The 15088-nt window shown below is 51.8% G+C and overlaps 1 protein-coding gene across 4 annotated transcripts in view; it reads right to left on the reverse strand.

The window, feature by feature from the left end:
• Positions 1–15088, reverse strand: part of Rps6ka2 (ribosomal protein S6 kinase A2) — a 252979-nt gene that overhangs the window by 41309 nt on the left and 196582 nt on the right. For all 4 annotated transcript variants that reach the window (XM_057761330.1, XM_057761333.1, XM_057761332.1 and 1 more), the window contains 4 exons: positions 13243–13280; positions 11811–11953; positions 3576–3646; positions 1981–2069 (listed from right to left, as the gene is read on the reverse strand). In XM_057761330.1, the coding sequence (XP_057617313.1) occupies positions 1981–2069; positions 3576–3646; positions 11811–11953; positions 13243–13280 (341 nt within the window). The remainder of the gene's footprint in view (positions 1–1980; positions 2070–3575; positions 3647–11810; positions 11954–13242; positions 13281–15088) is intronic.

Below are 15088 nucleotides of genomic sequence, written 5' to 3' on the forward strand. Positions count from 1 at the left end.
GATCTCAGGGCTGCTCACCAAAGAGGGGGGATAGGCTGGAGGAAGGGTAATCGGAGGTCAGCTCCGGGACCAGTGGCCTCCTCGGTGTGGACACCAGTGGACACCACTGTGCTCCCTGACTGAGAAGGAGCGTCCCATCCTTCATGCCCCACTCCTCAGGGTGGGCGTTCTTGCTTGGAGCAGGCCTGAATGAGCAGGAGTCACTGTCCCTGAGTACATGACTGCTTTCCTATCAGGAACCAAGGAACACAGCAAGGCGAAGCTGGCAGTTCAGAGAGCGACAGGGGCCTTAGACCACTACATGTGAGCATACATTACCCAGTAAGGATGATCATAGCCCACTTGGTCCCATGAGAAGCCACAGTGATTCTTGGCTGAGGTCTCAGGTCCTAGCTGAGATTTGTGTAACCGTTCCAAGAACAACAGCGCAGAGAGAGTCTGACCCATGGGTTTCCTCCAAATCACGAGCCCAACACACACAACCCTGTACGCACAGCCATGCCAAAGATTCCACTGTGGCTCCTCACATTCCCATCCTGGGGATTTCCATCTCATCACCCCACTGGCGCCTTGGGGACCATAGCTGCTTACCTGGGACTGTCACCTCCCTGTGGGTCATCTTGGTGAGCTCTTGCCTGGTAAAGTGCTCTGGTCAGCTGGCGGACAGCCCCAGCTCTTGGGCCTAACTGTAAAGCCCCCACTGAGGCAGCCCATTTCACGATGGCCTCCCAAGCTTGGCCACAGAGGCAATCACAGGCTCCATGCAGGGTGACGACCCTCTCCAGTGTCTCCTGTGCACTCCACTCTAGGCAAATCCACGTCAGTTGTGAAGCAGCCATCCTCACTGGGGCTGCTCCCCCACAGACCTTGCCTGGGTCTGGGACTGATGGTCATAGGTGAGGAGGGAGGTAACGCCAAGGGCATCTGGTCCAGGAAGACTACAGTAGATATGTCTTTGATACACTCGTGAAGCGGACTTTTTCTAAAGCAACCTCGGGAGGGAATAGCTATGTCTGGTGTGAAGCCTGGATTAGAAGTTGAATGTGGCTCTGTTTCACTGCTGGACTAGCATAGCACAGACCTGTATTCCTCAGACCACACCACTGTATACAGTGCCCCTCACACGCTAGGAGGATGTCCTAGGAAGGGGGACAGGGCTTTTAATAGACATTTTCTAATAACCGAAGATCGTAAATGACTGCACAGGTTCCCTGAATGGAAGCTGATACACGAAAGGAAGTAAATACAGCCTGAGCTTCCTTGGGGCTGAGCCAGGCAGAGAGGAAAATCTAATTATTTCTTCTAGAATGAAATATTTCCTGACTTGCCTATGAATGAAGTGTTTCTACCTATGAAGCAGAGCCAATGGTTTGCGTTGTTTCTGCTCATCTGGAGGTTAAGCCATACGGCCAGCATGCTGCACTCAGACTGCCACAGGACCCTTACTCCATTCCTAAGGCTCAGTCCATCCCCCCAAGAGTATCCAGGCCATGCAGTAAATCCAGTACAGTTGAAGAAAGGGAGCGGCGCTTGGTTAACGCTACAGTAAGTCTGGGCTCTGTATGTTTTGGGCTTCTTAATTTAAGAGGCCATAAATAGAAGTGACCTTTCAACCATTCTATCTGTAGTTTATGGAGTTCTTAAAGAGACACGGGACCAAAAGAAAATATAGCGGTTTTGTGCAAAAGCAGAGAATTACATAAAATTAAGATACATTGAGAATCATACGCCTTTCAGCAATCCTGGTAAGATCACGTGTCTGTGCAGGTTAGACCACATGTGAGTGTTCCCTGCTTCAGGGACCCTCTGCTTCCTGTGACCTCAGCAAGGCCAAGCACACAGTTCAGTCAGAGTTAGGGCCCAGGGAGGGAGTCTTCCATGTCACCATGGGGCACTGAACGGTGACCCCCACATTCCTAAGGGGGTCTAGAGGGCAGCCTCACTGCGTTCCTGCAGGAGGGGTACCGTGGGGACCCTTACCTAGCCGGTTGCAGGGGTTCCGCTTGAAGAGGGCCCTCAGCAGGCTCTGTGCCTCCACGCTGAGGAACTGGGGCATGCCCAGCTTGGCTCTGGAAAACAGACGGGAACGCAGGTGAGAAGGGAGAAGGCAAAGATAAGTGCGGTGCCCAGTTCTGTGAGCTGCTCTGCTTGCAAGGGAACAGTCCCCCAAACATCAGGACGAGGGTGCCAGCACTTGCCTGAGGACCCCGCTCTGCCTAAAACCACGTGAAGAGCTTCAGCTCATGCAGCTTGTAGCTGGCTGCTGACCATATTCAAAATTAAAAGTGTGAAATTTCCACAACTGCTACTTAATAGTCCGCTTAAAACACAGCGAAGATCAAAGCAGCAGCAGGGATCCCGAGCACCGACAGCACCGTCCACGGAAACAGTTTTCCTAACGCCATGTTCCCTTAAGCAAGCGAGGGTACTGGTGGCTTAAGTTCAGTGAGCTCCTTCCCAGCACCCTGGGAACAGTGTCCTCTTACTTCCCCGGCAAGGGCTGCTGTAGAACTACGGAGAATGCCTGCAAAAGGAGCGTCCCAAAGGCCCAGACCGGAACATTGGCCCCTGGAGTCCTTGCACCTTACCCAGCACCAGGCACTGAGTGTGGCCTGACTCGCAGCCTGGACAGACACAGGCCCATGTGGGTTTGCTGGGGGGCCTGCCCCAGTTTTTACCAAAAGTAAACCAAGTTCCCATTAAACCCCAGGGAACAGAGGTGCTCCCCCAAGAACACAGGGTACAGCTATCGGCAGCTCCCTAGTAAGCACATGGATCAGATGCACACAGAATCACTGGCTGCCCTGGAAGACCACAGGGGATCCTGAACCATGCGAGGCTTTGTGATGTGTCCCTGCAGTGGAGTTTCTACCTGCTGTCCAGGGTACACAGGAGGAAGTCTCAAAGGTATGGCTTGCAGTGTCTAATGTCTCCTAAGTTTAGTCAAATCCTTTTATGCCAGCATTCTAGTGGGGGGCACAAGGACAATGCTGTGATTTTCATGGGACCCTTCCTGATTTGGGGTTCCCATCTCTTATGCCCAGCTCACCAAGGACTTTACAGCAGGTGGCCAAGGTCCAACAGTGGCTGATGGCCTCCTCTGTGGCCCTAGAGCTCTCCTGTTCTTTAGGTAAATGAGTCTGAGGAGACCGAATCAGAAACTGTTTGCAACCACACGATGCCCACTGCAGTCGGGTGGGGTGCAGGTAACCATTAGCAGGGTCAGCAGGGAGAGTGGAAGCCTGCACCTGTGCCCTCTCTGAGAATGCCTTGAGTTCCCAAGCCACCCAGGAGATCACTGTCCCACCACCTGGAAGCCAACACTGGACAATCTACGTGAGTTTATCCATGTCTGAAAGTTCATCAGAATTCCCAGTGGGTCTTCCAGGACAGCCAAGGTCCACACACACAGCCGGCATACACTCCATCCACGGTGACGAAGAGAGAGCAGATGGCTCTTCCTGACACCACGGCTCCCATAGGAACTCTGCAGCCCACCTCCTCCTCAGCTCACACAAAGCCCACAGCTCAGCTCCCGGTGGAGTGTCTACTTTGGAGCAGGTACCCACACTCACTTGAGGATGAGGGCCATCGTCTCCTTCCTGTCCTTCCCCTGGAATGGCAGGGACCCTGTGAGCATCTCGAACTGCAGAGCAAAACAGAACAGATGAGTTTGTTCCTTCATCCCCAGCCCCATTCATCAGTGGGACAGCAGCCCCGTGGTGAGGCACCGGGACCTTGGTCTCCAGGTTCCCTTTCTAGCTGTAGAGGTTCAGGAAGGACGAACAGGGTGATTGGTGATTGACTACACTACATGTGGCTTAGGGCTCCCTTTCCCTGGCGAGCACTGTGGAGAGCGGCAGCAGGAGAGGGGTCAGAGCAGCCTAAGAGGAAGGCTGGGGGGGGGGCGGTGATGAGCAGGAGGGAGACTACTCCTATGGACCCCTGCATGCCCTTTGTCTCTGATGGGAAGGATCCTGGGTACAGCCCATTAATAACACCTGATGGGGACCAGAGGGAGCCAGTAATTTCTCACAAAGACTCCCACACAGGAAACAGCACTGCTTAGGAAGGGAGTTGAGATAAGGCGGGGCCCTAGGGGCAGACCTCGCCAATCATGAGTTTCTTACTCACAAAAACAGTGTTGATTCTGTGGGTCGGGATCCTACAGTTATTACCAGCACCTCCACCACCATCAACACCACTGCCTCCACCACTGCAGCCGCCACCACCTCCACCACCTCCACCACCATGGCCACCACCACTACCACAACCACCATGATGACCACTGCCACCACCACCATTACCACCTCCTCCTCCATCACCACCACCACGACCATCAGCACCACCTCCACCATTACCTCCTTCTCCATCACCACCTCCTCCTCGATCACCACCACCACGACCATCAGCACCACCTCCACCATTACCTCCTCCTCCATCACCACCTCCTCCTCGATCACCACCATCACTACCACCTACACCACCACCTCCTCCTCCATCACTACCACCTACATCTCCACCACTTCCTCCTCCCCTACAACTACCACTACCACCACCTCCACCACGCCCCCAGCACTACCGTTGAGAGGTGAAGGCAGCGGTAGCAAACCCCGCCATGCACACGAGATACCAAAGCCTGCAGACACGTGTGAAGCATCTACTGTGAGCACCGCTCACTTCAGTCTAGATGAGGAGGCAGCAGCCTGCCTGGAGGTCTTTAAGCAGTCACACTAAATCTGCGAGTGACTTGATATTTTCACTGCATCTGCCTCTGCCCCTTAACTTAAGGTCCTGTGTTTTTGCTTTGCATTGTGAAAATCCTACGAGACCTGAGAACAAAGAGCGAGACGATTGGCCTGACACCCTCAGAGCACTGACCTCCTACAACAACAAAACTGTTCATGCTTACTATGAAACTTCTGTAACATATGTGGATGAGCCAACACACAACAAAACATCTACTGCTGGACACTTAAGATGTCGCCAGCTAGGATCCCACTAACAGAACACATTAGACCAGTGATTCTCAACCTGGGGGTCAAATGACCCTGCACAGAGGTTGCATAATAGATATCCCGCATGCCAAATAATTACATTACGATTCATAACAGTAGCAAAATTACAGTTATGAAGTATCAACAAAATAATTTTATGGTTGGGGGGCACCACAGCATGAGGAACTGTGTTAAAAGGGTCTCAGCGCTGGGAAGGTTGAGAGCCGCTGCTCTGAACTGAAAGGCACTTAAACGCTTCCCGAACTTCAGGGGTGATAACACATTAACTTTTCTCATTGCTGTGTAAAGCAGTCAAGGAAAGCAGAGTTCTCAGGCAGCCAGTGCTGGAGAAGGCATGAGGCAGGAGCATGAGCTGCTGCTCACACCGCATCCACAGTCGGGAAGCAGAAAGACAGAGCTGGCGTTGCCCACCAGTTTCTTCTCTCCCCCTCTCCAGTCTGTGGGTGGTGCTGTCCATATTTGGGGCGGGTCTTTCCTCATCAGTTAGGCCTCTCTGGAAATGACCCACAAACACACTGAGAGGTGTGTCTCCTCGGGGGTTCAAATCCAGCTGAGGTGCTAGAGAAAGCCAACCAGCTGACAGGCTAACAGAGAGAAGTTATAAACTTAGAGAGATAGGAGGTTACAGTTTTTAATCTTTTTATTATTGTTTGACAGTTTCGTACATTTACATAATGAATTTTAGTCATCTCACCTCCCACATAAATATGTCATGGGAGTGGAGCGAGACTTTCTGGAGAGGAAGATTTCGGAGGGAGAGGGGCGAGAGAGGGGTGCTTACAATATATCATCGGTTTTCTTTTTGTAAACCAGCGTTTAAAGGGGTTGAACTTGGCCTCAGGCCTCTGAGGTTCACCCCGTCACACTGCACCGCCGCTGGTCCCGTGTGTGATTAAAGTGCACAGACGATCAGGCTGCAGGCGACAACAAATGCATCAGTAATAAAAGGCGAGAGCAACAGATGAGAGCTCAAAAATAGACAAACATCATGAAAATGAAAGGCTGGATGCTCGGCCTGGAGATGAGCGACTCATTGGATAAATAGAATGTGCACGCATAAGCTGATTATAGAAATTACCATCTCAAAATAGGGTGCCAGTGAGGGAACTCTTGCTGCTCCGCTCTTCCTTGCAGTCTTTTTATGGCGCTCATGAAATCCCATTTCCAAGAAAGAGCCTGTGACTGCCTAGAATGCGAATTCGTCCCACCTGTGGCCTTCTCATCCTTGCTGCAGAAATGGAGCCAAAGTGCAGGCTGGTGCACCAGAACAATGTGTGGCAACATCCGTTTAGGGATTTCTTTCTGGCTTTCAGTGGTGACTGCCACAATCAAAGCCTGTGCTCTCTGCTCATCTCTCCCTTCATGTGGTTCATTTCTAGGTCTGCATGGTAGAGACCAACGCAGGGGTGCACAGGAATGCTCACTAAGATAAGGGCCTGCTCACGACAGCACACGGGCACACGGGAATGCTCGCTAAGGCCTGCTCATGACAGCACATGGACACATGGGAATGCTCGCTAAGTGTCTGCTCATGATATGAGACAATGGTGACGCTGTCCTGCTTTTGAAGCCTCTCTAGCTTTATGTCCAGACCCTAAGAGGCCACAGAAAGGTGCTCATTTCTGAGTGATGCTCAGGAAATGTCAGTCTTTTGTCTCGACTCAGGGCCTGGTACATGGTTTCCCCTTGATGAGACTTGTACCCTGGTGTTAGATGCCACCACGGCTCTTGAGTGAAATGACAGCAGCCAAGGTCCCCTTTGGCTCCCATGAAAGCATACATGTGTGAGCAACACTCCACATGACTCCATGAAATATGGACAAGCTTCACTTGTGTAGCTACAATGCTCCCAGGATGAGAAATGGTACTCCCCAGAAGCAGTTCTCAGACCCCAGGGAACAACTCCAAAGTCAGCAGTTCAAATTGCCATGGATTTGGGCATTGGTGCCACCTACATCCAGTCTGTGGAGGTCAGGGATGTCGGTATCTAAGGTGAAGTCCTGGCTTAAGGGAGAACTAAGGGTCATGGGCAGCTGGAGACAGGTGTGAGCACCCCTCTCCTGGAGCCTCCTGATAGCTGCGTGAGAAGATTCTCTGGAAGGGGATCGTCACAGGAGTCAACATTCAAGCCCATTCGCCAGTCAACATTCTTAAAAAGAAATCACAAGTTTGATCTGAAAACTAACAGTGGCAAAGCTCCCCTGAGCCATAGAGACCTGAAGGAGCAGTAGGACCAGCTTAGGGTTTCCAGCCACAAGGACTTCCGTGTTGAGAGGGGCCTGGGCTCACAGGGACAAGTAGCTAACCTGGCAGTCCCCAGCCACACTTCACACCAGGACAGTGTACCCCCAGCTGGAGACACTCGGGTCTTTCTCTGACGGTCCACAGGTCACGCAGGAGCCAAGCTTACGCTGAGACAGAATCAGTGTCTCTACAACGGAGAGCTGGGGCTGGTGGAGACTGACTCCCTGACTGAGGTCCGAGTATGGCAGGGTTGGAGGTGGTTGGCAGAACTTTGACTGGGTCTTAGTTGGTTGGCTCTGGTCTCATATGATTGCCTGGGTTCTCCTGCATTTCTGAACAGTGGGCACAGTATGTTGTAGAGAGTGGTCTACACTGACCTAAGGCTCTGAGGTCAACGGCTGGCTCAGCACTCAGATGTGGCCCCGAGCTCTTATGTCACTGGTGGTGGCGGGGGATAGTCCCCAGTCTACGGAATTATGAACAGCACACACCTCTCCAGGCCATCCTAGAGGTCAGGTCTGCTCAGGCTTCCTAAGTCCTCATTTCCATCGTGGGGCTCAGGTCTCCTGACTATAAAGCACCTCACAACATGAGCGGTTCCCAAACGATCCTTCAAGCAGGTAACAGGACACATTGGCATCATACTGAAAAGTAACTTCTGCTGTTACCCAAGAAAGCACGTGGAACCTGAGGTTGCCATGGGCCATCCTAAGAGAAGCTGGTCATCACGTGACTGCTTGGGCATGACAAAGGGGATTGTGGGTATTAGGATTTGCTGCTCATTCTTCTTTGAGCCTTGATCTTTATTTTGGTCCCATCATGCTTATAGATTGGGGGGTTCAAATGAGGGTGTCCCAGACACCGTCAAGTGACAGCATGGTCTTTCACTGTAGCCAGTGACACTGTGCCTGCTTTAGGGGAGTCACAGTGCTGGAAGCCCTGACAGCATGTTCCCAGCTGTCCCAAGACATAGCCTGCAGAGTCCTAGCTAGAACGAAAGGAACTTCAGGCTGATTAACGCTGTTCTCTGTGCTGGGATGAAATACCCCGTAGGGAGACATAATGGTTAATCTCAATTGTTAGCTTTACTGGATTGAAAGTTTTCTGGGAGACACACTTGTGGGTATGTCTACAATGGTGTTTCCAGAGAGACCCCCACCGAGAGTGGGTGGCACCATTTCAAGGGCTGGGGTCCTGGACAGAGAAAGGAGTGGGACACCAGATGAACGGTGGCATTCCTTCCTCTCCATTTCCTGGTTGTAGCTATGACATAACCTAAAGCTCCTGCCACCACAATCAGTAATGTCCTAACTGCCACGCCTTCCCCAGCACCATAGACTTCCCCTCACATTGTGAGCCACGGCAAACCCTGGCTTCCTCAGCTGCTTGCGTCAAGCATTTGCCAAGCAATAGGAACAGTTGCTGATCCATGCAGAGAGAAGGGTCAGTTTGTCTTTCATGCTGAGAAGGCACCCGCCACCACAGTAGGGAAGGTGGTGGCAAGCAGGGCCTGCTCACGTCAGGTCAGGACATACAGACTGACGAATGCTGGCGCACATTTTCCCACGGTTATTCAGTCCTGGACCCTGGTCCGTGGGATGCTACTGCCCACATTCAGTCTTCCTCTCAGACTCTATAGAAAGGCCCTCACAGACACGCCAAAGTGCGCGTCATTAATGAGCCAGACGTGACTTTATCCAGTCAAGTTGATGAATGAAACCAAGTGTCATGACATCTGGCAAATGAGCCATCCAGGAGGACTGTCCTCAACAACTGAGCCATCCAGGAGGACTGTCCTCAACAACTGAGCCATCCAGGAGGACTGTCCTCAACAACTGAGCCATCCAGGAGGACTGTCCCCCAACAACTGAGCAATCTAGGACTGTCCCCCAACAATTGAGCCATCCAGCAGGAGGACTCTCCTCTATGTATGAGCACCTGGACCACAGTGGATCCTGGTGGGTACGTGTGGCAGCCACTACAGTAAGTGCACCCTTGGGAGCAGGAGCTAGTTCCCGGCCTCAGCTTTGCAAACTCTGGGAGAAAGTGAGACCCAGGCAGGGTAAAGGTCATGGGGACATTGCATGCTGGGACCACTGTATTCCCATTGTCCTTGGGAAGCAGACTCAGAGTACAGGGCTGCCATGCCAGGGAGTCTGGGGCAGGTGACATCTGAGCTGGGGAAGTTTCCAAACATTCAGTGACAGAAGAGAGATGTAGTGTGGTGATCAGAATGCCCAGGAGCTGCAGAGAGGCAGCCAGGGACAGCTTAGGGTCAGGAAAGGCACCCAGAGGTAGCTCTTGCCTAGGACTATATGGGAAGCTATCTGGCCTCGTTCTTAGACCCCACCCCCCCATCAGCTGCCCTGTCAGCACAGGAGTCCATGACCTCCTCTCCTCCCCTATACCAAGGTCTATCTGCAGCACTGCTGTGCAGACCGCTGGTCACAGCAGCTGCAGGAGACAGGGGGAAGCCTGGACATACAGCAGGTCAGCCTGCTCCCGGAGGGCTTGAATTCTCAGGAGTGTGGGGCAGCAAGGAAGGGCCACTCCTGACCTACAGTCAGACTCAGCAAAGGAGATTTCAGACCTTTCAGTAAAGCCTGTAGGAAGGGAAGGGAGGACTTCAAGGGAGGGGCATCACCTCCATCCCCCGTTTCCCTACCAGCAAACACCCATCACCCTGCCAGGACAGCAGTTCTCACCCATAGGGGTCTCTTGCCAGGTATACTGCACGTCAGACATTTACATTATGATTCGTAACAGCAGCAAAATGACAGTTATGAAGTAGCAATGAAATAATTTTATGGTTGAAGGAAGTGTCACAGAGTCTGGAAGGTTGAGAACCGCTATGCCAGCAGATCTAAAGAAAACAGTGTTTGCGTGTGAGCATAGCTACCTGAGCAAACATCACCCCGAAGAGAGCAGTCAACTGTCTCTTCAGCACATGCAAAGACAGGACCCTTTCAATCTGTAAATAAGACACTTTGAGACAACCCTGGGACCACAGGACATGGCTGGTGGCCTTCAGGAGGAGACCTGTCTGTATTCTAGCCGCTGCCCTCAGGTCTGGATAACCATAACCAGCACTGTTGCCACCTCCGTGACAGCCCTTCCTCACGTTGCACCACTAACTTACACGAGTGTAAGCGTGTGGCATGTGGCAGGCTTCCCCCTCAAGCTGTTGCTTCCTTCCTTCAGGGTAGATGTTACCTCCTGGGATCTCACAGGGCAGAATTCATGACAGTCCTAAAAGGGGGTATCACAGCCATGAGCACCAGCCTAGGGTACAAGGGAGAGGGGCTGCCAATGGCCCGCCCTCCGTCTCTCGTGGGATGCAGAACACTGTGATACTCCATGACCGCCAGCTTTCGTGAAGATCTGACAGGAAAGAGAAGGTATGGTTCTGCCCCAGGGTGGTGGGAGCATCTCTTAGTGAGAGTTAGTCTCTCCCCAGCTGGCTGGAAGGGCCCTCAGAAGTTTAGCAATTTTACACAGCTAGAGTTTTCCAGTCTTGGGGATAGCTGAAGCCCCAAGTATGGATGACCATGGCCCCTTGAAGGTTCAAGACATCCCTAGGGGCAAATCTGAACCAGGGCTCTGGATCGCAGGGGTAGAGGAGGACAGCTGGCTGTGTTTATGAGAGATGCGTATTTGGATGCACAGGACCTGCTGAGAGCTGCCTGGGCCTTTCTTACTGCGGCATCTACTGAGGGTCTCACAGTCTCAGTTTCTTCTGGTGTTAAATGCGCACACTAAAGGGATGCTGGGAATCATTGGTGTTAGATTCCACAGCAATGAAAACCGGCCTGCAGGGAGATGTGAGCAGCCAATGAGCATCCTGTCCTGCTGGGGTGGGAAGAGGAGAAAGGGAAGCATCATGCCAGATTGGAAAATGGGTAGCATTTCTAGATACAAATAGAAAACTGGCTAGCTCCATGAACACTTTGGTGATGGAGGAATTACTTTCATTGGTTAACAAAGAAACTGCCTTGGCCCGTTTGATAGGCCAGCCCTTAGGTGGGTGGAGTAGACAGAACAGAATGCTGGGAAGAAGGGAAGTGAGCCAGACGCCATGGCTCCACGTCAGACATGCTGAATCTTTCCCGGTAAGACAACAACTTGTGGTGCTACAAAGATTATTAGAAATGGGTTAGTCAAGATATGAGAGTTAGCCAAGAAGAGGCTAGATATAATAGTGTTTATATTAATATAGTTTGTGTGTTGTTATTTTGGGGCATAAGCTAGCCAGGCGGCCGGGAGCTGGGCAGCAGGAACGCAGCCCACAGTTCCTTCTACACTTTGGTGTAGGCCAAATTTTTACAACATGGCAAAGGGTTTCATCTGAAACAAGAGGGCTATGTTTAACAGAGAAGCCCCTGCCTGTCTTCATATTCCAGCATTCTCTTACTGAGAAGGTAAGAGACAGGGCCAGGGCCTTTCAAAGCCTGATTCCCCTCCAGTTACCAGCATCTCGATCAAGCTGGAATGAGGAAGTCATCTGGGAACAACCTCCCTTACAGAGAAAATGAGCGTGAAAACCCTTACCATGAGCACACCAAAGGACCACCAGTCGGCACTCTGCGTGTGGCCCCTCCGGTTCACCACCTCAGGCGCCATGTATTCGATAGTCCCACAGAACGAATAGGCTCTCTTGTCGTGGTCGATGGCCTCCTTGCTCAAGCCAAAATCTAAACGCAAGCACAGCACACAAACTGCTTGAGCCTGAGGCACAGCTCCACGTCTATGTGGACAGACCCCTTGATTCACACTATCTCAGAGACCTAGGACCTCTGGGACATTGTACTATTCAGGCTGAATGTGCTTCCAGAACCTGGCCCTCCCCGTCCCCCATATCACGAGCTCTGTCATGGCAGCCAGCTCACTTCTTGGTAATGAACATGGATTCCCAGAGAGCCTTTCCCACGTATCAGCATGGGGTGATGCAGGTTGAGGGGCCCAGAAGGGGAGGAGTGAGGTGTGGTTCTTGCAGGAGGAAAGGAAGCATTGCTGGCACCTGCTTGGGAAGCAGGTGCTTGTTAAGTAGACTCAGTGGGCTACAGTGCACGTGGAGATGAGGCCAGGACAGGTCAATGGGTAGGAAAATGGAGCCCAAAGCCTAGAACCTGGGAACAGACTATCTTACAGTGTGAAGGGAATGTGCGGCACACGGTGTGGATCCTGAGTAGGTTGTTAACCAGATGGTCCAAGTGACCTCATGGAGGGGAGAACCAGAGAGATTGCAAGAGGCTGGCACTGCAGAAGAGGAGGGGGTCCATGGGAGCTCAAAAACTCAGGCAAGGGATTCTCCCCAGGGGCCAGTCTTGACATCTAACAGCTCCAGAATGGTAAAGTGGTAAATTGTTTGTTTCTGGTAACTTGTTACAGCAGCCAATGGGGGCTGGTATACACATGGGCAGTGGGGAGTCACTGGAAGCTGGTGTACACACGGGCCGTGGAGGTGAGACGGAATGCTTGTAGCTGATTATATTAATGCTACAAGGTCTGGATATAAACAAGGGCAGCTGGGCCGCTGCTGCTGGGAGAGATAAGACTATGACCACTGGGCAGGCCCTGTGTCTGCCTTAAGGGAGCATGGGCTCACGGCTTCTAGTCAAAGACTCAGGGATACTGAACCAGGCGTGGAAGGAGCCTTAAACAGGTGAACAGGGGAGGTAATCTAGAAGCCTGCGTGCCCCCTTGCTGTGTGCACATGTGTGAGGGCCAGCACCGCCAGGAAGGAGTCTTGGGTAGGAGACAGAGGAAATATTTCAGAAGTTGGTGTTTCTTTCTGCTGTGCGTGTGTGTGCGCGCGCACACGCGCGCGCACACACAGAAGGCCAGCACTTGGGCACCAAAACTTCAGCCAGATCAGAGAGAGGACAGGGGGCTGTTGTGAGGTGGTTCACAAAATCATCAGGGCTGATGAGAGATGAAGGGGATAAAGCCGTTGTATGTTTTGTTTGTTTGTTTAACCAACCTGTAATCTTAATATGCCCTTCTTCATCCAGGAGGATGCTGGAAAAAAGGGAAAGAAAACAGACATCAGAGAAACAACAACAACAACAAAAAAAAAAGGAGCGCTCATGGTCCCTTGGCACATAGAGCTCAGAGAAAAGCCCCTTGGAGCTGCAACGCTTGCTCAATGCCTGGGCTTCTGACAGGCTGCACCTTGGGTAGCTTTTCTTATGTGGTCTGCGTCCAATAGCCTGGACCAGCTCAGGAAGGGAGCAAAAGGCTGTGGTCATGAGCCTGGGGGAGGGGAACCAAGGATCCTGGTCAGGAATTTGGGGGGAGGGGAACCAAGGATCCTTGTCATGAGCCTGGGGGAGGAGAACCAAGGATCCTGATCAGGAGTCTGCAGGGAGGGGAACCAAGGATCGTGGTCATGAGCCTGCAGGGCTGCATGTTTTTGAGCCATCAGATTGGAACCCTTGGATCCCTTCCCAATACAACAGAGTGGGTTTTCTAACTGTTCTGGCCCATAGATGCCTATAGCCTCTGCAGAGGAAATTCCCTGACCCTGGGAGGCCCTTGATGCCCAGAGACCCTCTTCTCAAAATCTCAGACTCTCTTGGCGCTGGCCCCAACACTTTGGACCAATCCTAGCCTCCAGTGAGGGCCATGCACACAGCAGGGGTTCAGCAAAGGGATTCTGAGCTGCCCACAGCTTCATCCTGAGATGGACTCCTGAACTGTTCTCTGTGGAGCCTCATGCCATGGCTGGAGCCTCATGTCACGGCTGGCCTTCGGTTTGCTCTTCCTAGCTATCCCGCAGATGTCGAGAATGCTCCATCACATGAGAGAATGAGGGTGGGGCATTAGCCACTGCTCTCCCTTATACCCCTGGCTGAGCAGCTCTGCTATCCTAAGGCTCAGGGCACCAACATCTCTACCTGTTTTTAGGACTGTCATAAAGTCTGCTCCATGAGGTCCCAGAAGGTACCATTCACCCTAAAGAAACAAGAAAGTGGCTGGGGAGGATGGAAACAATACCCCAAGAGGTGAGGAAGCCTGCCACAAGCCTGGGTTTCCACTCACGGAAGACCCTGAGCTCTACATCCAGAAAGACTGTGTTTGCCAGGATTGGGCAGGGTGGAGGAAAGCCGTGCAGAGTGTAGCTGGGATAGCCACAGCTCTGCAGGCTGGAAAACACTCTGTTGAAGGGACTGTGAGGGTACATGACACTTGAACTCATTACGGGTACGTGACATTTGAACTCGCCATGGTCACCTGGCTGTGCCCTCCACCACACTTGAGCGTAAATGCTATTTTCTGTATATCGACAACATGGAAACTATGGGCCACAGGTTTAAAGGACAGTCAGTGTTTTCCGGGAAACGTTAGTATATTAACTAACATGCTGAGTTATAATTAAAGAGGCAGATGTTTAATGTTTTCATCTTTGCTTCTCAGTCATACTGAGTTTTTGCACAGAATTAAGCAAATTCAAGATTCATTCCCAAATAATTCTAATTGGACCACAAAATCTTTGTTTTTATCCTGTAATTAAATGTTACTATCTTTAGCTTCAAGAACCAGCTCAGCCTTTACAAGTGAGTGGGAGCCAAGGTCTGGATGCCCAGAACGGCTCTGAGCATACAGAAGTCTTCTGTAGTAGGGGTCATAGCTGTAGGCACAGATTTGTATAAGGCTCATGAACACCATTGAATTAATGTGAGGTAAGCTTGTGATAAGCTTTGCATGAGCCCTGGGAGGAAGCCAGGCTTGGCGGTCACCTGTGGTGGGTGGGTACAGGGGATACTGTCAGCACTAAGAGACATGATATCCAACCTGCTCTGAGGTGTCATTCTGACCTCCTGTTC

The sequence above is a fragment of the Chionomys nivalis genome, chromosome 2, assembly GCF_950005125.1.
Source record: "Chionomys nivalis chromosome 2, mChiNiv1.1, whole genome shotgun sequence".
Classification (NCBI taxonomy): Eukaryota; Metazoa; Chordata; class Mammalia; order Rodentia; family Cricetidae; genus Chionomys; species Chionomys nivalis.